Source organism: Chaetodon auriga, chromosome 6, assembly GCF_051107435.1.
Source record: "Chaetodon auriga isolate fChaAug3 chromosome 6, fChaAug3.hap1, whole genome shotgun sequence".
In the NCBI taxonomy this organism is placed as follows: domain Eukaryota; kingdom Metazoa; phylum Chordata; class Actinopteri; order Chaetodontiformes; family Chaetodontidae; genus Chaetodon; species Chaetodon auriga.
Window position 1 is genome coordinate 13,862,176 of NC_135079.1, and position 25,022 is coordinate 13,887,197.

General features: G+C 41.8%; 2 protein-coding genes across 2 annotated transcripts; both read right to left on the minus strand.

Annotated features, from left to right (window-relative positions):
- Positions 1 to 26: 26 nt before the first annotated feature.
- Positions 27 to 5,581, minus strand: cers3b (ceramide synthase 3b). Its single transcript, XM_076734161.1, has 12 exons — positions 5,547 to 5,581; positions 5,301 to 5,346; positions 4,290 to 4,463; positions 3,957 to 4,074; positions 3,542 to 3,660; positions 3,391 to 3,448; positions 2,960 to 3,010; positions 2,770 to 2,862; positions 2,501 to 2,629; positions 680 to 786; positions 443 to 596; positions 27 to 289 (listed from the first exon to the last, which is right to left on the minus strand). The coding sequence occupies exons 3-12, from the start codon at positions 4,460 to 4,462 to the stop codon at positions 170 to 172; spliced, it is 1,122 nt and encodes a 373-aa protein (XP_076590276.1). The 5' UTR covers position 4,463; positions 5,301 to 5,346; positions 5,547 to 5,581; the 3' UTR covers positions 27 to 169.
- A 1,156-nt stretch (positions 5,582 to 6,737) lies between these two features.
- On the minus strand, positions 6,738 to 24,920 carry ano2a (anoctamin 2a). The gene is made up of 28 exons (XM_076733716.1): positions 24,832 to 24,920; positions 21,068 to 21,235; positions 20,555 to 20,854; positions 18,908 to 19,003; positions 18,508 to 18,680; positions 18,085 to 18,139; positions 17,917 to 17,968; positions 17,741 to 17,796; positions 17,334 to 17,381; positions 16,608 to 16,672; positions 16,104 to 16,238; positions 15,850 to 16,010; positions 15,218 to 15,300; positions 14,771 to 14,782; positions 13,912 to 13,986; positions 13,757 to 13,813; positions 13,154 to 13,228; positions 12,574 to 12,775; positions 11,835 to 11,946; positions 11,692 to 11,749; positions 11,492 to 11,592; positions 11,216 to 11,379; positions 10,974 to 11,126; positions 10,684 to 10,736; positions 9,490 to 9,668; positions 9,148 to 9,253; positions 8,081 to 8,633; positions 6,738 to 7,994 (listed from the first exon to the last, which is right to left on the minus strand). Exons 2-28 carry the CDS (start codon positions 21,212 to 21,214, stop codon positions 7,330 to 7,332), a joined length of 3,936 nt encoding a protein of 1,311 aa, XP_076589831.1. The 5' UTR covers positions 21,215 to 21,235; positions 24,832 to 24,920; the 3' UTR covers positions 6,738 to 7,329.
- Positions 24,921 to 25,022: the final 102 nt, after the last annotated feature.

Genomic DNA, 25,022 nt, shown 5'->3' on the forward strand with positions numbered 1-25,022 from the left:
TCTATCAGCCTTCACAGTTCCTTTAGAAATTACATTCTCTGCTCAAGCATATTTACTCGTTTTATATATATGTATATATGAAAATAGATTCTAACTGCTGCAATTCAAACTGAATCTGTCCATGTGTCTGCTGTCCAGTTTTCTTTTCCTCTGTTCCTGTCTGTCTGTGTTAATGCCCACTGGCCCAGCCTCTGGTTCCAGAGCCATTTGTGTGACTCAATTTGTGATTTCTTTCCTTCGATGAGTCACTGTCATCCTCTTCTTCATCGCTCCTGTCATCGCCTTCCAGCTGCAGGATGAAGATGAGCCATAGAAGAGGAAGAAAATGAGGGTGGACCAAAGAAAAGCAACAAGACATGTAATTTTTAGAATATGCATAATTTTCATACTTTTCTTTCTTTAACAGAAACGAATATACAGATAGGAACACCTATAAACACACCTTGCTGAAGATAAACTTGTAAACCATTCGTAATATGAGAACAGCCCAGTAGAGGTGGAGCATCTGTAGAACTGCCAACATCGCATTGAAGAAGTAGTAGCCGAAAAAGGCATCATAATACTCCAATGGGTACACCCATGTACAGTGGATCACCCTGTGAAAGATATGCACACCTAATACAATATACCAAGACCATAATCATGCATCATGCTGCATTTCTCCAAGTCACACACTTACCAGAAAGGAAAAATAACAAGTCTTGTCATCATAAAGACAGCTGTAAAGACCACAAACATGCCGTTAGTAGTCTTCTCCCACCCGGCATAGTTGAATAGCTTTCCAGCCTGTGAGAGAGGAGGAACTCAATTCAATTCAAGTTCTGTTTGTATAGCACTCTCTCATTAAGCGGTTTGAAGTGCTTTACATATAAACAGAACAGAAACAGCAAATATTCTTATAAGCAAAGACAGCCATGCATACCTACACATAAATGCACATAAACATACATACATACCATCATACACACTGTACAAATATGGGATGTTCATTTAAGAAAATGCTAGACTGAATAAGAAGGTCTTTAAGTTGGTTTTATAAGCACACAGCGTTGGAGATCAGCAGACAGACTGTTCCATTTCTTTGGTGCATAAATGCTGAACATCATTTCACCAGACTTTGAAAATGCCCTCGGCACAAAGGCGGCTTCAGATTTCCACTTTGTGACCAAAGACATCTGCTGGGATTGTAAACTGACAGCGTGTCTAAAATGTACTGTGGAGCCAGACCAGCAAGGGCTTTGTAAACTAAGAGCAGGATTTTGAATTGTTACCAATGAAGGTTTTGGAGGACTGGAGTCAAAAGGAGACCCAGGATGGAGCTCTGTGGAACCCCACACACAAATTCATGTTTGTTGATGTAGATTTCTCTAAGTGTGACAATGAAGTGTTGAGCAAGTGGGATTCAAACCACTGGAGGACCATACTAGATAGACCCACCCAGTTTGTTAACCTTTCCAGCAGGATCCACTGAGTCAAATGCAGAGCTTAGGTTTAAGGGTATCAGGGCCGGTGGTCTTTTATTGTCCATGCTGATTTTCATGTTATCAACAACTTTTAACAGAGTGGCTTCTGTCCTGTGAGACGTGCAGAAAGCAGACTGGAATTTATCATGAATGTTATTATCTGTTCAGCTGCTGATATACAACCTTCTTGATAATCTTATTGAAGAGGGTGAGGTTGGAGATTGGCCTGTAGTTTCTAAGTACATTTGAGTCCAGGTTATTGTTTCTAAGAATTGGTCTAATGGCAGTAGTTTTTGTGCAAAGATGCCGGTCTGGAGAGAACACCTGACTATCGACAAGATGTCATCTGATAAAAAATGTAGAACAGATTGAAAAAAGGACGCAGGGAGTGGATAAAGGGGGCTGTTCGAGAACTTGAATCCATTTATAGCATCAGAGATCTCTGGAGTCCAAAGTACAGACTCCTGGGAAAAAAATCAGGCTCACTTTTAGTGTTCAAGTTTAAAAGGAATATCTTATAGTCAGCCATAAATTCACCACAGGCATGTTTGCTTATGATATTTAGTTTGAATATTAAAATAATCCCCATACAAGAAGGTTGTTGTTTCCTATTTTGTACAGGAGGTAGATAACCATCATTACATAGCTGCTGTGCAAACTCAATATTCAGGATGGAAGGGCAGTAAAGGTGGGTCAGAATGCAGTTGGAGAGTTGAGTATATATTCTTTCTTTCTTTCTTTTTTTGTCATCAGGCCTATGTGCGTCCTGGCTACAGTGATTTTAGCAATCAGTCAGACAACTTGAGGCTCTGAATCAACCGCAAAGGCCCATTTTTAGCCTTATTGTGATGTTTTTCTTTGAAGATGTAAAAAGACATCTTTGTAATCCTGAATTACTTTTCCAAGTTGGTCTGCTGCTGCAGAACCATGACGGTGCAAAGTCACAGTTATATTCTAATACCACATCAGTCTACAGTGTGACAACAGATATCGCACAGATTAGCTTGTAGATGCACTGATACAAAAACAGCGCTGACCTCTAACACGATGTCAGAGGAGTCATGAAGTGCCATCACAATGGTTCCAATACGGATGAAGTTTGAAATCCAGGAGAAACTCAGAAGAATCAGAGTGGCTGTATGATGAATCACCTGCTCTTTGAAGTCCTGCAAACATACAAATGACAGGTAAACATGTATGTATATGACACATAGACAAACCCCAGTTTATTGCATCTTTTTAATATAAAAGGTAAAAACAGGTTTTGTTTTAAAACTGATACATCTGCACATATCTGAGCACTCACCTTCCGTTTCACATCAAAAGTGAGTCTGAGGACAAGAGAAACGTAGAAGCCCATTTCCAAGATGTAATACCAGTACTGAGACGGCAGCATGGACTGCATGGACACATAACACACACGTAGTGGATGTTTATTAAGCTGCATACTGTAATATTGTATAAGCCATCTTAAAAACAATGGCAAAAACACTTACTTGTTTAGGGAAGCCTGCCCAAACCTCCTTCAGATTATAAAACCAAGGTTTCTACGGCCAACAAAAACAGAGAGGGAGAGGAATGTGACGTAGGATGGAGACTAGCCTTGAAAAACAGTAACTAGGGTAAATGTTGGCCAAAAGCTCATGCATGATAGTCTCCCATGTCAACTGCCAGAGTGTGAGAACAACCCTGAACTCACAGAGAGACATGAGATAGGGAGAGAGACACGGAGAGTCACATGCTGCACACACTGAAATCAAAGTGGGACACACAAATACACAGACGGAGAGAAGTAGGGAGACAGAAATGTCCCACAGCGACAAAAGCAAACAATTTATGCAATGGAAAAAATGACTGACACAAGAGACAAACCCTGAAATAGAACAGTCACTGTGATAAAACATGGGAAAAGGCCAAAACTACTTACATCATAGAGAACTAAGACTCCATAGACAAATGCAAGTAAATAAAACGCACATCTCCAACTGTTGACAGACGAGAGCAATAATGTCATATATTTACACATACATGCTTGTCCTCACATTGGCGTATAATCACACACACAAGCAGACACACACCTGGCCTCACAGAACCTCCTGCGAAGCCCTGGACGATCCTGGTTCCTCCTCCTCCTGAACCAGACTTGAACTCTCCTTTCTGGCCAGTTGGCCTTCTTACACAGTGCCCTCACATCAGCCTGAGAAACGAGGGAAACAGTCCAGTCCTTACACACACTCTCTGAAGTTATACACCAGTACGAAGTTTTAATCTCTGATGGAAAAAGAACATTTGACTTACTGTGCAGCAAAAACGTTCAATTTGTATTGACAAGAAAACAACTTACAAGTGCAGGGACCCAGAATATCTATAAAACACCACAGAAAATGCTCTACCTAAAATGCTATATACCAACTGAGTGACTGTTGATTGAGACTGTGCCATGTAACCAACAAACCTCTTTTGTTTTTTAGTGAAATGCCCCTTTTAATATACCTGTGATGGAACTCGTGCTTTGCTGCAGAAGTAGTTTTCTAGGACAGGGTTTGGTTCTGCTGTGACTCGTCCCTTGTCCTTGATTCCCCAAACATCAGCCAGCGGTGTAGCTACATACCTGCAAAAGCACACAAGTAACATAACAGTCAACCTGTCAGTGTTTCATACTGAATAACAAATTATCTTGACCAGCACAGCACGTCTCTGGAGTCGCCTGTGTAACATCGTTCCATGCATATTGCACAACATAATCCCAGTGTTCTGAGACCAGAAGATTGCATTGCTAAGCTTACTGCCACACCACCACATTTTACTGTCAAACTATACTCTCACCTCTCAAACAGGTATCTGACTAGGAGCATGCAGAGGGCACAAGGCAGAGCAGCGTAAAGATGAGAGGCTTTAGCGTAGACGCGACCTTCACTGTCCTCCAGATCGGACCAGGAGAGGTCTCGTGGCAGCCACAGACGGTCCCAAAACAGCCACTCCTTGACTGTCTCCAACATGCTGCTGGGACACAGAATACACCCATGAAGAAGAAACACATCTGATCAATCAGATTTGAGTGTAATGAATGAATGTCTTAAATGTTAAATTCTGACAATAAGTGGAGATAAGTCTTCTTTTCCAGGCAGAACATTAGGTCACTGATTTCAGAGAAATTCCAAGATTTTAGTCATCTTCCTTTACAAAAACTCTGGTTTTAAGACTCTTTAAGATGAGATTAAAAGATTTGTTAAAGTGGATTTATTCAATTTTCCAATTATAGCATGAGAAGATGTCAGCTGGCCAAAGCAGTGCACATTCACTGTAACTGAGTCGCAGCCAAACCAGTTTTTTAAAAACTGGACACAGGCTGGCATGCTGAAGCAGCTACAGCTCTAGTCCACACGGCATCGCAGCCAAAAATGCACCACACTTTTTTTTTTTTTGCCTTGAATCTGCAGTGCCAGTTTTTTTAGATGGGGCCACTATGACTTGCCAGTACCTCCCACGGGTCTCTGACAGTACAACTTCTCTGTGGACATGAACTCATGAAGGAAGTGCATTGTGTGGCAATGGAGAACTACAACAGATATCAAAGGGCATGGAAGATAAAGATGGGTGAGGATCAGTTTAGGTAGTAAAGTCCTTCTCCTAGTGGACTCTGCCCATAAAAAAGCCTAGATAAAAACTCAGAAAATAACCTAGAAAAAGTGCAATCAGAGCTGTCTAAACAAACATTAATAATTATAAATATCTGCTGTGATCTCCTGAACTATTCACCGAGATACAATATAACTCATGTGTCCCCACATCCTAATGTAGGTTAATAAGTCAGCATGGGAAAACGACCATACGTACCTGTAGGCACTGTTGTCTTGACAGGTTCCAACAGATGAGAGCAAAGCTGAGGCAGAAGGTGGATACAGAAAGAATGTGTCCAATGAAACTTAAATCTTCAGTTAAAAAAGGTCCCGTTTGTATATTCAGTTCGTTGTTGTATGTCAGTTGCAGATTGCGTCTATTAACATGCCCATGTACACACACACGCACACACACACACACACACACACACACACACACACACACACACACACACAGACTCACCTTCAAGCCCACTGTGAGACGTACAGTGTTTTTCCAGGGACCTCTCTGTGTGAAAAAAAGTGTGTTACTCATTCACCTCATGGACTGAACTTATCCTAACATATCCTTATCTAATAGCCCTCTTAGATCATATGTGTTTACTCTTCGAGCTGTTGTGAAGCCATTCTTCAAAGACAGTGTAAAAAGCAGGCAAACATATACTCATGAACTGATGCGTTCCTTAATCTGTATGATGCACCTCTTTGTGCATGAGATTTTTGATTTTTGTGTGTGGTCGCTCACCTGGTTAGAAACAATGGGATCCTTCCCTCCCACTCTGTTTGCTCTTGTGATCACACCCTTTCCGGTTACAGCAAGTCCTTTAAGGCAAGGTTAGCTCAGCACTGGAAGCCCCTCAATGCCACTGGAGCATTTTGTGTTTTCAGTTGTAAATGGCATAAGCTGCAGCGGTCATCTGAGTGTGCGATTTTTTGCGTACCCTCACCTGCAAGAATTCCCCTGGAATGCTGGGAAGCCCCCACAAAGGCCCCATTCACTGGTGGGGCAGGGAGGAGGAGCCAGTGCAGGTTATGGATAGAGGAGAAACAGGAACTTTCACACACAAAGAGAGACAGTGAAACATCGCTCAGACTAATAGCTCCCTGGGTTAATAATAAATCATGCCAGTGTTATTCAAGTGCTTGCTAAGAATTAACTGTTTTCCCTTCTCAGCTTCCATAAGGAAGATGGGAATTTCTGATTGTTAATTATGTGGAATTAAGTGGATGGTGTTCATGTTTTATAGTTTTGCAGGACAACTTTGAAAATGTATGGTTTCAGGGGGATACACAAGCAAGGCAACACATTGCTGAGGACCCATATTCAAATAGAGGACAAGGAATAACCTCTTGGTGTTTCACTGTACACCAGAGGGGGGCAACAGAGACAGCACAATGGGCCTATCAGCATCAATACTGTCATCATCTCCCAATGAGGATTTACTACTGGCATGTTATGAATGGTGTTTTTTTGTTGTTAGTATTTATTAGTTAGCATTTATATTTATTTAGCCCACCTGTATCTGATATTTGATGTTATTTGTCACCTTTTATTTATTGAATTAAGAGTCATGTCTTAACATAAACTGCAATAAATATAATGCTTCCAATTTCCACCTTTCTCCCCTGACCACGAGAAGGAAATCAAAAGATATCAAAAATATGTCCTTCTTTTATTATATTTTTACATTTTTATATATCAAAACTTCTAAAAATAAACAGTAGATCTACAAGCATAACAGTGTATACTAGCTGTGCTGTATATGTTTCCATCTTCCTCTACAAGGCAGCACTGCTGCATGTGTGGGACTGAAAATAACAGAGGAGCAGTGGCTACAGAGCTGTGTCTGTGGGTGAAAACAAACCAACAAAAAAAAACAACAATCCAAAAAAAAAAAAAAAAAAAAAACCACACCAAAAAAAGGAATAGAAAGAGTTCAGTCCAGCGGTATTTTGGTGGTATGGTTTACAGGAAGAGTTTCAGAGCAGTCATTCTGTGGATTGTCCAGCACTCCCCTCAGCCCTAACCCACTGAGGAGTATAAACATCTCTGTGAAGATTAAGAGGATAAAAAGGACATTGTGTTGATCTGGATGGTCTCTCTTTAGACCCCAGGTATTATGTATGCAGATAGGAAGGACAGACGGAGGGGTGAGGCTTGAAGCCCAGACAGGAGAGGCTAATCTGGATAGTCCTCCTCCTCCCTCTGCCACCCTCTGTCCCTTTCCCTTGCCATCCAGCTTTCCTCATACTGGCGTGTTACGCTTCAGTTCACTGGGGGAAGGGGGAATGCGGCCCCCCAGCTTTGTAAAGCTGGTGGAATGGCTAGGCTTGGTGGAGGGCTCCTCGGGGCCAGGGGCTCTCTGTCGTGGAGGCAGGGTGGAGCACCTGGCTTTGCCCCTGGAGCGAGGCTGTTGAGGCGGAGGGCCTTTCAGCGCAAATAGTTCACTGTGGGCTTTGGGCTGTTGGGCTGATGGGGACTGTGCAGGATGTGGAGACGGTGATGCCGGTGTGTGTGGGGGAGAAAAGGGGTTGGATGAGGCTGATGATGAAGAGCCCAGAGGAACCAGGGGAGTAAGCGTGGCCACCTGCTGGAACCTCGTGAGGCTGGTGGAGTGGCTGGGCCGTGGCAGGCTGTAACAGGCCTCAGCCCCTCTGTGACGGGAAGGCAGGGTGGAGCAGCGGGACTTTGCACTTGGACCTGGCTCTCTGGGAGGAGGAGCAATTAGGGAGAAGAGCCTAGTGTCAGTATCTGAAGATGTAATGTTTGCCCTGGAGCTCTTCAGACTCTGAGATGAGCCTCTTTTAGATGATGAAAGTGATGGAGGCTCCTGGTCTTTCTGACATTCCTGTTTGGAGCCTGAGCGTGGAAGCTCTGTCGCTGCAACTGTGCTCGATGAGGGTTCTTCATCTGTGTGACAAGAAACGGAAAAATAAATCACAAGCCACAATTACTTCACTAAAACAGAAAGCAGACATTAGGTTTTCTTTTCTCACCTAACAGGCCCAGCTCGCTCATGAAGGAGTCCAGATCGACGGTAAAATTTTCATCTGCCTTCACTTGCTCTTCTTCTTCCTCTCTTTGTGTCCCCTCCTCTTTTTCTTCTTCTTTTTCTTCCCCCTTTCCAAATTCTTCATTCACATCTTGTTCCCTTTCTCCCACTTCTACCTCTCCACCCTCATCTTCTCCTTCCTCTCTTTGCTCTTCCTGAGCATTTCCTTTAATTTCTTCAAACGGCCTCTCAGCCTCTGGATCGCTGTCGCTGGTCTCTCTGGCTGCATCCAGATTGATCTCTACCGCTTCTGCTTCCTCCTCCTCCACCTGCTGCTCCTCATGTTCTTCCAGCGGTGCCTCCACCACAATGTCTATGCTGGCGGGGAAGCAGGGGATGGAGCGTGCTGGGGCGTGAGATTTGACACGTGCTTCTTGGTCTTGATTCAGCAGAAACTCCATCAGCATCATGTTCTCTTTCTTCAGCTGTTCACGCAGAGATCGTGGCACGTCTGGGATCATCCAGGCAACCAACATGCTGAGGAACATGGCAAGGTTCTGCAGGGAATAAGACAAGGAAATGATTTCTTTCCTTTACATTATTATACGCTAAATATTTTCCCTTGTGGGATCAATAAAACCAGTCTGTCTGTCTTTCAATCTCTCCATCTACTGGGTGATATTGACCTTACTAAGCTGATTGGGTATCGGCCAGACTTGACTAACCCACATCTACATTATGCTGCACATTACTTTGCCAATGTCACTATAAAAGTCAATGTTTCTGCTATTAGATTCATGAGTCATGCCTCATATTGTCTTACAGAAAAATGAGCTCCCCACAATGAGGTATACAGACTTTCAATTTGCAAAAAAGAAACCACTGCGATCAGATCAGGAATCAGCAGATACTACAGATACATGTATCAGAATCAGTTGGGTCAGTGCGTCCCAACTTATCTATAATATGACATTAATGTTCTAGCTTTGAAGACAGACAATGGTGAGGAATGAGTGAATAACTTTTATACTGCCATTAACATAACCACTATTGTAAATATTATTTTTATACCTGGAAGAATATTACAAAGGCTAGTTTTGCAGCCAGGATGGACCAGTATTGTTTAGAGAAGGTGTAGGCATCCGGGTCCCACGGCGGGTCTCTGTAGTCCTTGTACCTGGAAAACACAGACAGCGTGAGAATTAGCAAGGGTGAATCTGGAGTAACATGAATGACTGTGGTTTACCACCAAAAAAACCCCCTGCTAATTCTTAGAAAGATTCGCATTAGTAAAATCCCTGCTATAAATGCCAGATTTTACAGTTTCTGAAAACCCCAGTAAGAGTTAAGCTGCGGGGCTCAAAGACTTAAAGGGAAATCCACAAGGGTCAAGGTTAAGAGAGTCACTCTGACCTGCACATGGTGACTCCAGTGATGAGGGTGGTGGTGGGCGCAGTGCCCGCTGGGAAGTTGCTGACATTAAAGTAGGACAGTGAGTGCTCTGTGTAGCCATTCATGGTGCCATTTTCACTGTACATGTACTGGTAAACCATTCGTGGTACAAACTCCGATGTGAAGGAGATGACAAATGCCTGAGAAGACAAAAAAGAAGTGTAAATGACAACATTATGATACATCATCAAGTACAAAGTCTGTGGTTGTTTCACCTGTTTCACACAATAGGAAACAGCTCACGAGCTTTGTCAGGCAACACTGTAACCAGAATCACTAAGGCAGACTCAGACATAATATGCTGCATTCCAGTACCCATACGAACATATTATTTACTCTGCCATTAAAAGATTTAGTATGTCCCAGTACATAATATGTCAAATACAGTACGCCAAAAAGTCAGGATGTCCTACTGCTTCCAGTCCTGTTTTGCAGTATGCAGGCCAGCACACTTCCTGGCTATTCTGGCCCAAAATCCTCTTTGCTCAAGGTGCCAATTGTATGCATACGTACTTTGCAAGGACAGCTGCTGTACGTAATAAAGTTAAAAAGAAAAATTATATGTGATTGGAACGCAGCCCCAGATTTAAAGATACCCTGTAAGATTGTTGACCACTAGTAGTGCTATAGAGCATTGTTTTCCAGATTAGTCCCTGTTTGTGAAACTATATTTAGATTCCTGCCTCCAGCTTTCTACGGTTCCACTGATTGAAAGTTGGCAGCGATAACATGTAAAGAAGTGCAGCAATGCATCAACAGAGGCAAAGAAGAGGAAGACTGCCAGGTAGAAATAAGAATTCAAATTATGGTAAATAACATGTCTTCAACATGTTTGTTAGACCTCGGCAATGCACACCATACGTTTTGGTGAGAAACAGTAAATGTAAAAATAATTTTGTTTGTTTACAGAAAAACTCCACAAGGCAGCTTTAAGGCATGATGAAGGTCCACTGGCCCTTTAAAACTAACTGTGCTGCCATGAAAATGAAAAGATGAAAACTTTACTCCAAAGACTTGATGATGAACTTTTCACTTGTACCATCAAACTCACAGATATGTCAGTATTGTTGTGCACATCACTTGAGTAAAACGCTCTCTGTCACAGGTCAAAGGTTGTGTGCGCAGTAGACACACACACACCACACACACACTTACATTGGTAATGACAGAGAACTTGCTGATTCCACAGAGAATGTTGTGCCAAATCCCTGGAGATAGCACGTGCATGAAAGGAAACAAAGAGGGAAAAGGAAGTGTGTTTGTCCGTGTGTGTGTGTGTGTGTGTTTGTGTAAAGGAAAGTGACAGACAGACAAACACGGAGACAAAGAGACAAAAATGGAAGGGCAGAGTGGAGTAAAGGAAAAGACAGTGATTAAAAGTTCCAGGACAGCTTATTTCACATTCACACAGAGACTGTGGGCATGCTCTCCTGTGTCATCTGTACCTATGTCTTTACACCTCACAGCATCAGGCCGTCGGATCTCAGTGACAAATTTTGCAGCATCGAGGCGAATCTCAATGACGTTGTTGAGCAGAGCGAACGCTGGCGCCAGCGGGAAGGAGGCCACGAATAGAGACACGAAGCCGTACTGGATTACTGTAAATATTAACATACACATGGTTAAAAAAACGGCCTTGTGTTATTGCAGCAGTGGGTGACTCAGCGAGTAAAAGGGCGAGACTCACTCATTTCCATGTACTCCGGGCTCACGCCTTCAAAGGGCTCAAGGGTGAAATCTTTGTCAAATTGTTGCTTTGGTCTCTTCTCCTCTTCATTCTCCTCATTATTTTCGGCTGCTCTTTTCTTTCCTTTTTCTTCCTGTATTGTCCTGTACATCTTTTTCAGCTTACTGCAAAAAACACAGCAGATGAGGCATGAGCAAAGATAGCATAGACTGAGAATATGGTAAATGAGGCAGTATTGTGAGAAATAAAATAAAACATATATATGTATATACATACGGTATGAGAACCTCAAACACATTGTTTTGGATGAGCTGCTTTCCGAGCATGATCATGCTGAGCTGAATGCACAACTCGATGAGGCAGCCGGGTGGAGCGCACTGCGGAGATAAAACACACATTTACTCAAGGCACAGATGCACATTCACATAAACATACACATAAAAAATGACCTCTAATGTGTGTAACTGGACCTATACCTCCTCCATGCGATAGTCTCCAAACACGTAAACATAATCGCCAGGCCGTCCTGCAAACCTGCATGAAGAGAGGGCACAGTCACATGGCACGGAGTAAAGATGGATGCTGGTGAGAAGTGTGTGACTTTATAAAAGATACACACCTGCCCTTGAAGAAGGCCACGTAGAAAATAGGTGCAAAGGCGTTCATGGATTTGAGGAAGAAAGACTTAAAGATCAGCCGCTCTTCAAACTCCTCCTTCGTCTTAGGAAGTTCTGTTGGAAAAGAGACGACAGCTGTTAGACGACATGATCATAACGTATGTTTGAATCACAATGAATGACTTTCATCAAACTCCCTGAAATGAGTAGCATCCAATAATCTGTGTTGAACTGTGTTCCAGGTTACTTCTGTGACTGACTGACTGACTGACTGTGTTTTGAAAACATGTAATGCATACAGTCCCATTAAATATGACTAACAATGCTCAGTACTCAGACTCTCCAGTGCAAAGTCTGTATCTATGATAGCAGATAAAGGCCAATGAGCATCTAATTCTGTAGCTTTTTCTGGTGGGTCAGAGAACAATTGTTACGTCTCAAGAACAATAGCAAAAGAGGTTTTCTTTAAACGGCAAGTCTGTGATAGAAATAGAAACAGAAAAACACTCAAGATAAGTTTCTTGCAAGATAGAATGGACAACAATAAAGTTACGTAAATTAAAGAATTATGTCTCTTTAATCCTGCAAACTTCTTAGTGTTCAAAGTATAATGTAATGGCGAAATAATGGATTCTGTCTCCAGTTATACATTTGATCAGCCAACGCATAGTAGCGCTAAACACTGTGAGTCATGAAGTCCCTATCTAATGCTTCACTTTGTAACAGCATTTGGTACAATACCCAGTTCAGTCAGCCAGACGGCGATGGCTCCGTAGACCTCTTCCAGCACCAGGACGACCAGCATGTTCAGGATGATGCCCGTGGTGGTGACGGTCATCCTCACGCTGGCCTTGGCCTCAGGATCAGGGTTCATGGACCACACACTTAACATGCAGATGCGATAAACCGCCACCCCAAACACCGCAGAGAAGGTCACAAAAATCTGAACGCACGCAACACACACAGCCAAAACATTAAACAGTTAGATGACAAGACTCCGGCGTAGAAGAATATTTGTTTTCTTTGATGGCAGTTCTTTATGATGATAGAGTGTTAGTAATATTTAGTACATGTAATTATCTAATGTCATACACATTCCTTCTTATATATTGATTTATCCTTGGCATTATCATTGTTTTATCTTTTCGTTATTCTCAAGGGTCACTAATGTTGAGAAATTAATGGATATAATAAGGAAAACAGTGGGGAAATTGTGCATATTTATACAATTTCTGCAAATAAACTGACAAACATTATGATTTCTGTTAAATCCCTGATATATTCTGTGATGTTTATATAGAATATAGAGTATATGCAGTACCAGTAGTAGCAAGGTGGACACATTGATGAGATAACCTGACAGGTGATCCTCAATGTCCAGGGATTCTGGCTCTCGCTGTCAGGAAAAACATGCAGATTATTCGAGTGTACAGACAAAAACACACCCCCACACACACTGGTGTGTGTGTTAATGCATACACAGTATGTGAACGCTGTGCACATGTCCTGCACACATTATGTTTTCTGTCTGGCAGGTGCATGTTTGCCATCTGAAAGGACAGAAATCCCCTCCCCTTCTTCCTCTCCCTCCTCCTTTTTCTCTGTCCATCAGTAATCTGAGCTAATCTCAGGCAGGTAAGCAGCTTTGGACTCAACCACCCGCTGTGGGTGAAGGGGGTTTCTTCTTTATTCACTGGCATACACTCATACAGACAGAGTTAGTCTGTGATAGTGTTATTGCTATTGATGAAAAATAGGCTACAGTGTGTGCTTGTATACAGTTGTCTACCTTCACTGAGTGTAGTGCAATGGAAGTAGTGAAAGCCATGTTAGCATTCGTGATGAAGCTAATTTAAATCACCTCAGCGAAACAGAGCAACTCAGACTGCATAATGACCTATCACACAGAGCAGTGCAATGCTACCTGGGAGGCCAGCATCCGGTCTGTTTCTCCGTCTACACCATCGCCAGCTTGAGTCATCTACAACAGAGTGAAAACACAGTGAGAAGACATGTTACTATGTGTGTAGTTTGTGTTACGAGTCAATAATCTAAAGCACACGCATGCAGATACAATACCTTCTTCTTGGACTGTGCTTTCATCTTAGCTTTTTTCTCCTGTAGAGCCTCTTCATATTCAGGCCTCATCTCCTCCTGCGGCACACACATGCACATGTTCAAACACATGGGACAACGGCACAAAGTAAGGAATCACTAGCTGTTCACAGCTGTGGCTGCAGTCACCAGTTACACAGAAACGACTGTCACAGAAGAAGCTAAGAAGCTAAAGCTACAAATTCACACAGCACACCTATCATTGTCTGGCATGTTTTTTTTTTTTGATGGCTACTTGTTACATTGAAGACTAAAGTTTTACATACAAAATATCTGCTCAGTACATAAAATGCAATTAATTATAGATTAATTATAGATTATTTGTTACAAATTAAACTACTCAACAATAAAAAAGAAGGTAAGATTATCTTAAAAATTCTGCACCCACTGTATTGTATATATAATCATCCTATAATGTAATGTCACACTGTGACTCTGTTTGCACTCTTCAGTCCTCTGTACACAAGTTCAGTGACCTCATATCTGGGGTCAAAGCCTACAGTGGGACACGTTCAAGATTTAGCCACACAGCATGATGTTGCATGGAAACATGGATATTTTCAGTTGTATTTTCTGTCCAAACACATGTTGTTTACTGTTTCCTCATTAGAAGACACTCTTCAGCACAGGAAGGGGATCTTCTCAGGGAAAAGCTCAAAACGTGCTTCTCAATTATAAAGTGAAGAGAAAAATGTAGATGCTGCTGAACTGCTTATAAACAGTTTAATACCAATAGAAAATAATACAGCTTCTTCTTCTCAAATCAGATTCTGATTCGCTTCTGATTTCAAAGTGGGTGCATTTAATCAGGGCAGAAACTCACCTGAACTCGCTCCTTCGGTGAGCAGAGTCAGACATAAATGAAAGAGAGACACAGAAGGTGACAAAGAGAGAGAGAGAGAGTGTTTATGTTGCGACCCTGCCACGTCATCTTATGCAGCAAGTGCAGCGATTTAAGACCCGGCCAATCCCATTACAGCCCCATTACAGGGTAAAGGGTCATCTTAAAGCATGTATACAACTGACCATGTGTCTTAGAGGGAGTGCGAATGATAATCTACACAGCAAACCACAACATCTCTGTCGTCATGGTTGACCCAGACCATGAGGTTAACAGACTCTGACTGACCTGGCACTTAAGCAAACAGGAGTTATGAAAACAGAAAGGGAGGAAACAGGGATTCACACTGATACGACTCCAACTGGATCCATTTTAAAATGATGACTGTGTGTTTGCACATTTCCAGTTTTCTTGATTCTATTTTTGTACCTCCTCATCCTCCAAGCTCGTCAGGTCCCAGGCATGTTTCAGACACATCTGTCGTCTTTTCCAGTGCTCAAGGAAACAGGCAGCTGAAAGAGGATACGCAGAGGGAATATGTACACCAGAGTCTTATAGTGTACAATCATGTTTTAGTGTTTAGTGTTGAACAGCTGCCCTCTGTGTGCCCTTGAGCATTGCAGTGAATCTGGAGCTTAGTATATTCCGAGGAACAGATTTATGAAAGCATTGCTAGCATGGTTCAACACGGATTAAAGGATAAGCAAACACTTTTAAGACAGAACTATTAAGATGGTCAAACAAAACATTAACTGACTACCTCCACTGCAAGCAATACAAACGTGAGTTTCCTGAAACTTGGCCTGCAGGATATGTACATGGGAGGTAGCAGCTTGATATTGATATGTGTTCACTCACTCCAGTCATGCACCAGACTCCACTCAAACATCTTTACTGAAGAGCAGGAACTTGTTTCTGCTCACATAAGAGTAAGTTGCCTGTATCAATATGTATATCCTGATTAAGTTAATAAAGGATGCAATCAAACCAACTGTCACACTGAAATACACCTGCTGTACTGCACTGTATGATCAGGAAAGTGCAATTGAATGTATAGTTACCCCACAGAGACATGAAAATAGCAAACAAGACAGTGGCTCCATTGTCGAACAGGTATGAGGTTCGGGCCAGTGAGCACACCGTACTCAGACGCCAATAGTCGCACACTCCATCACACAGTGGACACATGGTGATGTTCAGGTTGTCATCACAGGTCTCCTGGCTGAAAAATACACATGGAAAATAATATGTGCGGTGATAACATGATGTGCTTTTGATGAGCATGCATAAGTCTGAAGAGTTTGTATCTGCTTACCTCGGCACATTGGCATCCACGGTGAATATGCCGTACAGGAAGACAATGATGCCAAGTACAGAGGGAGGGATGAGGAGCTGAGTATAAACACCCAGCCAAGCAAAATACAACCCAATCTGCTCTCCAAAGTACTTCCTGTTACAATAAAGGCAATGTGTCAAAGAGCTGTCTGGATTTGCAGGTTTACAGATTTTTGCCCTGCTGCCCACAGGCCTAATGACGGCGATGTCAGTCAGTCCAACGCCACATGCCAGATTATCCCAGTGACGGCACCATCATATCAACACTTTCCCTTAAGCAACACTTAAGCCCATCATTAAGTCTTGCCAGTTACTTATTTTCATTGAAATTGCTTTTGATTTTAATAACCCCATCATCTTTTCTCTGTCACCATCATCAGGACAAAATGTGCATATTTAGCTTACTGATCTATGAATAGCCAAATCATCAGTCAACACTCCAGTCTCAGGCTATAGATATATAGATATAGATTTTGTTCAATACCTGATCAGATCCACTGGCTGGTATTTATGCATGACTCCATAGTTAGCCCATTCTTCATGAAGGAGCTGAAGGACATCCAAGAGTAAAACACAAGTTAATTATTAAATATATACGTAATACAAATGTCATATGGACATGACATAAAGACATGTGGAATCTGCGTAATGCTTTCAGAGAGAACAACATAGCTTTGGATTATTCATCACTGTAGTAACTACACATTTAAAAGAGTGCTTCACTGATCTAATATTGCATTTTATATTCTATAACATAGATCAGAGAGATTGTATTGTTATTCTTCCTTGTCAAACATGGTGCCCACATTACACCCACAATGCAAGTTGACTGCATACAGCTCAGCCAGATATTCAGGTGTGTTATGCTAGTAACCGCTAATGCAGCGTTAAGCCACTAGCTTCAAAGAAGATAAGGAGCAGACTACAGAGGTACATGCAGGTAAACAGTCCACGTGGACGGCAAAAGAAGCAGGATGCACTGGTTGAAATACTACAAGATGACGTGCACCAACTGATGACGGTGACCTGGTTTGTTTTGCACAATCAGCACAAGCTCATCATCAGTTGCAATGGCCCAATCAGGAGAACAATTAGGCTTTTATTACTGTTATGTCTTCCTGTCTTAAGATGAATGATTGGTATCTTCCCAGTGAGTCCACTAATATTAGTGGAAGGCTACTCCGAAAACACTTGAGGCCTCTAAACTCACCTGTCTGTCGTTTCGCTGATCTTTCCGTCCTCTTCTTGTGAATGACCCCTAAAGAAAAAAGTTACCAGCTCTTTATATGAGATACACTGCCTCACAGTATGCCATATTTTGCAGAATCATAATTGTAGCAAAGGGGACAGCATTTTTCTATTCAGAGTGCTTGGATTCTCCCCTTTTTCCCCTTTTATCTCCATAAAGGTCCATGCAGCAAATATCTTGACTAACCTGTCCTATATGGTACCTTTAAAAAGTCCTTCATGTACAGTAGATGTAGCACACACATATAAGATGCATTTTAATGGATGCATTTTCAAATGTTTTTCAAATGAAACAAATACAGATGAATCATTTCTGAGCAAATATACTTTCACATTGTCCAGTGAAGTTGCTATTTCTGTTATACTCACATCATGCAGAGGGAAGGCAGAGTCATAGACACCCCGAGCCAACAATGAGTTGATGCCTTATGACATAAAAGGAAGTGAAACGGTTTTGTGACTCTTATCATACGGACACAGGCAGCATGAAATTTGCCTGACAACATGAATATGAGAATAAAACCACAGTAAAAATTAAACCTCACCAGTAGTTTGGCAAGTTTGTCTGCAGGTAGTGCGTGAAATAATCTCAGCCACCTAGACGCAAACATAGCAGAGTCCACACGGTAAATGAGATCAAAGACATGCAAAACACAGTGAAAATATTCCTCATAAAATATATGAAATTAGAAAATATTTGTTTCTGCACTCACTATTCTGCTGCGTGTTGCATTGTCAAATACGGTTTCTGTTGACTTGATGTCATACCTGCAGGACAAGACAATGATATCAAAAACAGACATCCAGCAGAGTTATGGATTAATGAGTCGTGAGGTCGCACATATTCAGTCAACCTAAGAAAGTTACTGCAAAGCTTATCTTGTGTGTGCCAGTAGCACACAGATTGAAGAATTCACATTTCAGTGGTTTAAACAGTAAAAATTCAATTTGTAAGAGCTCATGATAAGGACGATAAAAGCACACAGCCCGCAGGTGTTGATATTAGGGTGTTATCTAAATCACTAACCACAGCAAACTAAAAGACATGTGTGTCCCCAGCCAGGAACCACTCAAGAAGAGGACTGATATTTAGATACCAGTCCACTACATGTGCGTGTGACAGTCCAGGTACTCACAGGTGGAGCTTGTCTCTGATAAACGGGTGTTTGAGGGTTTTGATTTGGACGTGAGTCTCAGAGTCTCTGTGGATGTCAAAGTCAGGGACGTCTGGCTGAAACGGTGTGTTGACTTTGGTCATTATGGAATCCCAAATCCCAGCAATGCCCATCCGTTTCCGCAATTCACACTTCTGTTTAATGAAAGCACACATGGAAAACAGCTGAAATCACACTCTGCTGTATTTACCATGCTACACATATCTGTCCTATCAGGATCCATGTCACATTCTACAGCGCTCTGACATACAACTCCTTAGTCTTAAAACCCAAATTAATCTTCTGCAAATGTTAAAAACATGTTACATAAAAGCAGGATATTACAGACCAGAGTGTGTAATGACTGAGTCAAACTGCCGACCTTTTTCACAGCGACTTTGATTTTCTGAAGCTCCGCCTCTCGGCTGAGTATAGACCATGGGATGTGCAGTCGAATAAACCCCATGCCGTTTGCCCTCTGCACATAAACACACATTAACACACAAATTAACATGAAATTTTGCACATAAAAAGCACTCTCTGCATAATGCTGAAACATCAACCAGATTTGCTTGGCAGATGGTTTACAACTGGAGGACTATGTTTCAAAGTTATTGTTGCGTGCCCAAATGAAAAGATTAACTGTGTAACTGCCTTCCTCGCTGTCTTTATCTTTGCATTTAATTGCTCCTGCTCAGCCAGATGAGCCTTCTTAAAACCTGTAAGTATGCTACTTTGCGTTATAATGATGCTGTTTTGTAGGAAATCCCATTATTTCAAGCCCAGAAGCTCCCAATCCTCGGAATTATAGGAAATGAGTCCAAACAATTATTACCTGTTGGGGTCGGTACCTGAAAGCCACTATAATGAAGCCAATTACCACTTTTGATCATGTGAAAGGTGATAAGCTATTACCGTTCTTCCGGACTACTGAATCACAAGCTGTCCATGCAATTACTTTAATGGCCTTAGTGCAATGCAGATACAATTGCATGGGCTCAAACAACACCTGCTACACCTCTGATGTTCTGTTCTACCAGCAATTTTCTGGTGGCAGCACTAAAATCTATTACAGCCTCTTCACAGTCACCAGACTCAGCACTACTACAAGCAAGCCACAATATATCAAAATATTAAGGTCAAAATGAAGGAAAATGTAAATAAAAAGAAAATGAATGAAGATTTTGATAGGAGGTGAATTTTGAATGAATTTTGTTTAGGTTTTACCACACGAGGAATATTACTATGCAGCAAATTACGCTGCTTGCATAATCAAGGAGGAAAACTAGCATAAACTTCCTCATGTTGTCACTTACACAAGCAACACAACTGAGCATGTCCATTCCCCGATCCACCACCAGGCTAAATATTCGAGTGGATCCTTCACTGTTCAGCTCCAGAAACGCTAGCCTAATCCTATTTGACCGCAGGCAGACAGATACAGATACACGCTCCGATACATTACACATTGATACCCACTGAAGCAACATTAAGCCCATCAATCACCCTCCATATACGTTCATGTGCCAGCACGCACACTTCTGAGTAGTGGATCACTCTCTAATAAGGCCATATAATCTGGCCTTTGGCTTCACACTTACGGTCAGCGGTCTTAATCCTCAACCAAAACAGCAGCTGATTTAACACAAGCCTCACGAACACACGCACGCACACACACGCACACACACAAAGAATGCAAAAACAACCCCCAAACACTCCCACTTGCACATGCTGTACAGTGCGTGACAAGAGTCATGCACCATACTTCTTATTGTTATCATTGTCTCAATTATTGCTGTATTAACCTATGACATGCCGCTGATTTGAACAAGTTCTCTGTTTAATTAGAGTGCAAGCATGTCCTCCAGCTTCAAGAGACAGTCTGAGTCTTAACCTGTTTGGCAGCTGTCCAATCACAGGATTTGTGTTCACATCACTAAAGGACGGCACTGACCCATAAACATCTATTGGAGTGTACAGCAGTTAAAAAAATAATCATGGTGAAAGCACCGTAAAAGCAGATTCACACCTCTTTATCACGCTCGATCTGCAGACCAGCTTCCAGTAGACCCGCTTCAAACTCCTCCCTCATTAAAGCCTTTTCCTCATCAGACAGCTTTGACTCCTCCACATCTCCTGCTGGTGCGCCTGCCTCCCCAGACTCTGTGTCCCATCGGCCCGTAATCTGTATTGGTATACTCCCATTGGACGCAATGGAAAGGCGTGCCTTGGATGCCCGCCTTTTTTTGTATTTGTAGCAGAGGATGTAGTCCACTTTTCTCTTGCCATCAGCGAAAAAAAGCCCAGGGCCTAGATCGATGCCAGACTCCTACACAAACACACAAAAGCACACACAAGTCATTATTGGAGAAAGTGATAAGGGTTGCAAGTAAGGAATTTAGGGAGTAATATAGTGTAAGAGCCAGCCAATTAGGCAAAGCTCCATGTGTGTCAGCTCAGGGAAGGGAAACCTGAGCTGGCAGATAACTGCAGGATGGTAAAGCTACAGGATGTGAGTGTGTGCATCCAGAGGAGATCATACCGGAGGAGGGGGCTCATCAGTGTTGGGGGGGTTGATCGGGCCTCCATTGGCAGCATCAAGCCCAAGCCCGGATAGTGATCGGGCCAATGAAACAAGCTTCACCGAGTGAATGGACGACGACTCACTCATTTCTGTGGTGACAGGCATGCATTCGTTTCCGTTTCATCCCTTTGATGGAACATGAAAAAAAAACAAAACAGGAGTTTAGTATTCAGAAGTTCGGATGCTTGGTCCTCAGTTTTTCTGGATTGTGGCTCCTTAAGGTAGAGAGATGTCTTATTGCAATGATCGTCACTGGTTGTATATCTACCAGTTGCAAAGAGCGGATTTCTTCTTTATTCCATACAAATACTTTTTATTGGCCTGAAAATGTAAAATGATGCAATAACTCACAAGAAAAAACGCAAAAAGTAGAGCAAAGTCTAAAAAAACAACACTGAACAAGAACATTCCTATATGGAAGCCCATTAATGCCACTTGAGAATTATCTTTTCTTATTATTAAGTGTTTAATACAGTAAAGAGATACGAACACATGAAGTTAACTTTGCATAATTATTTTTGCATAATGAATAATTATGCAATAATGTACAAATAAATATATTTTTCTCTTTCGCTTATCTCATAAGATCTCACATTCTTTAATAACAATGACAAAAATGTAATTTTCTGGGAGAACTGTGCTTCCACTTGTTCAATATCTGGAGAGCCGTCAGACTTATCTTGAGACCCCTCATGGGGTCCCGACCCCTCTATTTTAGCCTATAAAATGCAGTTAATATTTCCATTACCATACAAATATAATTTTTGTTGAATGCACACATTTTCTTTCATGTCAAAGAGCTGATATGGCCGTGTGGCAGTTACTTATCCTTTAGAGCCAGTGATATGTATTGTACATACATTTCAGGTTGATTTTATCGTCAAATTTCGTGTTTTAAAAAATCACACAGTAGTCCCTGTTTTTGACTGACAGATCAACTGTGAGCCAAAGTTAAGCTGTCTCATCTCTCTTTTTTCCCCCCAAATGAAGCTGTAGGCTCAGATTAAGCTCACATTGCAATCCAAGCGGAACAGTTTACAATCTGTTGGGGCAATTTGGTCACTGGGTTCATTCTTTGGAGATAAAGAATGAAGTGTTAAGAGACCACTGAGTACTTAAGTCTCACACTACTAGAAACATTATGTGTATCCTCCAGGCTCAAATCCACAGACACAAAATATGGAACGTTTCTTTAAGTGTAAGTGCACCACATGGCACGGCTAATCTTCCAAAAATCTGCAGTTCAGTTTCTCAACTGTTCCTCAAGCTCAGAAATAACAGAACAGACAACAATACAGGAATCAGTTTACAGTTTCATATGACTGTGTGTGAAATCTGCTTGGATCGAGGCACAGCCATCACATTTTGGGCTAATCTCGTGCTTGTCATCCATGGCTCACTGTATTGATTGACTTGACGCTTTAAAGACACTCATGTGTGACTGATTGTTGATGCTCTCAGATATTTAATTCTTTGACTTCTAAAAAGAAAGGGGAAAATTATGTAGCCATGTTCGAAGTGCAAAATTAGTTTAATTTAAAAGAGATGTAAGTGGAGATGCTTTACTCCACTTTTTGGTGCAGGTTCAAAATGTGACATCTTTTCTAATGGCTCTCTGTTAGGAGCTGATTAAATAGAGAAAATATTTTTAAGTATACAGTGATGTCAGTCTCAGAAATCATACAGCTTGTGGGCTGAGTCACCTGAGTGAGGAAGCGAAAGCAGCACATTTGAGATGTTTAGTATATGAGTCCTTTAATTATGATATTAATCTCTAAGTACAGGTGCCAATCAACACTCCTCCATCATCATGTATTCTAGCAGGTGAAAGAGAAAGGACTGCATGCAGAGGTGGTCATGGTTAATGTCATGTTCATACCATGAGACATATAAACACACCAACAAACAGCATAAACACATAGAGAGGGCTTCACCAGTCAATCCCCTTACACATACTGTAAGAACACTCAACTACGATAATCCCAGTTTACCATGTGTTGGCAAACACAGTCCCAAGATGGAAATGGAGAATGTCGCGTAGAGTTCAAGAGGTCAAAAAGATTTAATGTAAATGATTTATCCCTCAGGACACAGCGATAGTTAAACGTTTTGCCTTGTGATCCTCTTAAAACAAACTTCTGCTCCTTGTGAACCATCATCTCATTGTGGACAGAAGTTGTGACAGAAGTTGTTCAACCAAAGAATAATATTTCCTTTCCAGACTGCTTGATTTGAATGTTTTTTTAAAATCCTGAAGAGGCAAAAGCATCAAGTACTTCACAAAAAAAAGGTTATATTATAGAATATATTTTTTGTTTATCTTTTTGTTCTTGTACTGGCTCAGATTAATCTTGGTTCCAAAGATGACAGCTTTCTAGATGTGTTTTAAAATTACATCTTTACCAGTATTGCATCCTGTAAGAGCTACTATGGTTGTTTTTGGAGAAACTTGGAGATTTTAATCTCAACAAGACTTTTACCTGGTCAAATATAGGAAAAATGAAAAAATCAAAGCAGCAGCCAACTTTTCCAGTGTTTTCTGTTACTTTTAGCAGAAATGTTTGCCATAAAAATGGTGGTTAAAGTGCACAGAAAGCCTGCTAATAATGGATTCTGCATTCTGCCCATTATATACAAGAAAAGACAACATTTCATATTATCAGGGCTGGGGTTTGCATTTCAAGACTACATTTCATTTAATTCTGCCAAAATTGCTCATTTACACTCAGCAGTTTAGCAGTATGAGCAAAATTCACAACAGAGCTCCGACATATGTCTGTGGCAACACAGATCATATTGTGTTTCATTATATTTTCTTTTAATTGCCTTTTAACTTCGGTTTATTACCTCGACATTATTATCTCCTATATTATTTTAAGGCCTAAATTATGTTTGTGTTTTTGAATGTCCTTCCTGCCAGTTCACTGTGGAGCAGGTACAGGAGGAGCGCGCAAACGCGTCAAAGTGTGCGTCTCAGCGCGAGGCTTAAAGGCCTGTAAGCTTGCTGACAGCTCAACAGCGAAGGCGAGAGGGTCAGCTGCACCCTCACATTCCCATTAACGGGGCAGAGGGCAGCAGGGGAGCGGTCTAATATTGTCTCTCCTGGAATACAGCAGATTACACATCGCTAATTTTAACAGCTGCTTGCACCTTTCCAATGACATAAGAGCAAACGTGCAACCCAGACAAAGACTTCAGTTTGGGATTATGTGATGAATCAAAATGTAGCAAACTTTGACTTCAACCAGCTCACCTGTCTGCAAGCTCTCGTTTGCACACAGCTTATTCAAGACAAAAACATCCAGAGCACAGACTACATCAAACTAATTGATTTATCTCCATTTGGACTAATTAATCCCCGCGCAGTTGTCAGGAGCTGCTTATTCGACAAATATGTGTTAAATTAAACGCTCATGAGCGCAACAGTTGTGCGCACCCAGATGGCCGGATGGAAAAAACTGCCTCAGCACCCTGAGAAGCGCCGCTGCGCCACAGTAGCCACAGGAGGATTTAAAGAATAAAAGCAGTGGTTCAGGTCAGGCTTTGTTTATGGAGTACCGGACACACAAGCAGCTATTGTTCAAAGAAATGAGTGCAAAAGTGCGAAAAAGGCGCATTCAAAGCCGACAGGATGGAGTGGGAATCAAAGAGTGGCGCGCTAAAGGTCGAGTGCGCAGTTTTACAACATTTCAGATGGAAGAAAAGTGCTAAAGTGGACTCACCAGTGCTCGTGGAGGATCAGTTCTTCGCTATGGAGATGGATGACAAAGACGCGCGAGGAGCATAGCCTGGCGAGGGGCTGAGATGGTGGACAATCCGCGCGCGCTCCCGGAACCCCTGGCTTAACACGCTCGCGCACAGGGCGGCTAATTCCCTGACCGTTTCATACGGGAGGGAAGGAAGGTGTGATGCA

Coding starts and splice junctions, on each gene's coding strand:
- cers3b (XM_076734161.1), bottom strand. CDS start 4,462: ATGTTGGAGACAGTCAAGGAGTGGCTGTTTTGGGACCGTCTGTGGCTG. Junction 2,863..2,959: donor GGGCAGGCTTCCCTAAACAA/GTAAGTGTTTTT, acceptor GTGTCCATGCAG/TCCATGCTGCCGTCTCAGTA. Junction 597..679: donor CTTGTTATTTTTCCTTTCTG/GTAAGTGTGTGA, acceptor TATCTTTCACAG/GGTGATCCACTGTACATGGG.
- ano2a (XM_076733716.1), bottom strand. CDS start 21,214: ATGCCTGTCACCACAGAAATGAGTGAGTCGTCGTCCATTCACTCGGTG. Junction 19,004..20,554: donor AGATCGAGCGTGATAAAGAG/GTGTGAATCTGC, acceptor GTTTATGTGCAG/AGGGCAAACGGCATGGGGTT. Junction 11,947..12,573: donor CGTCTGGCTGACTGAACTGG/GTATTGTACCAA, acceptor CTTTTCCAACAG/AACTTCCTAAGACGAAGGAG.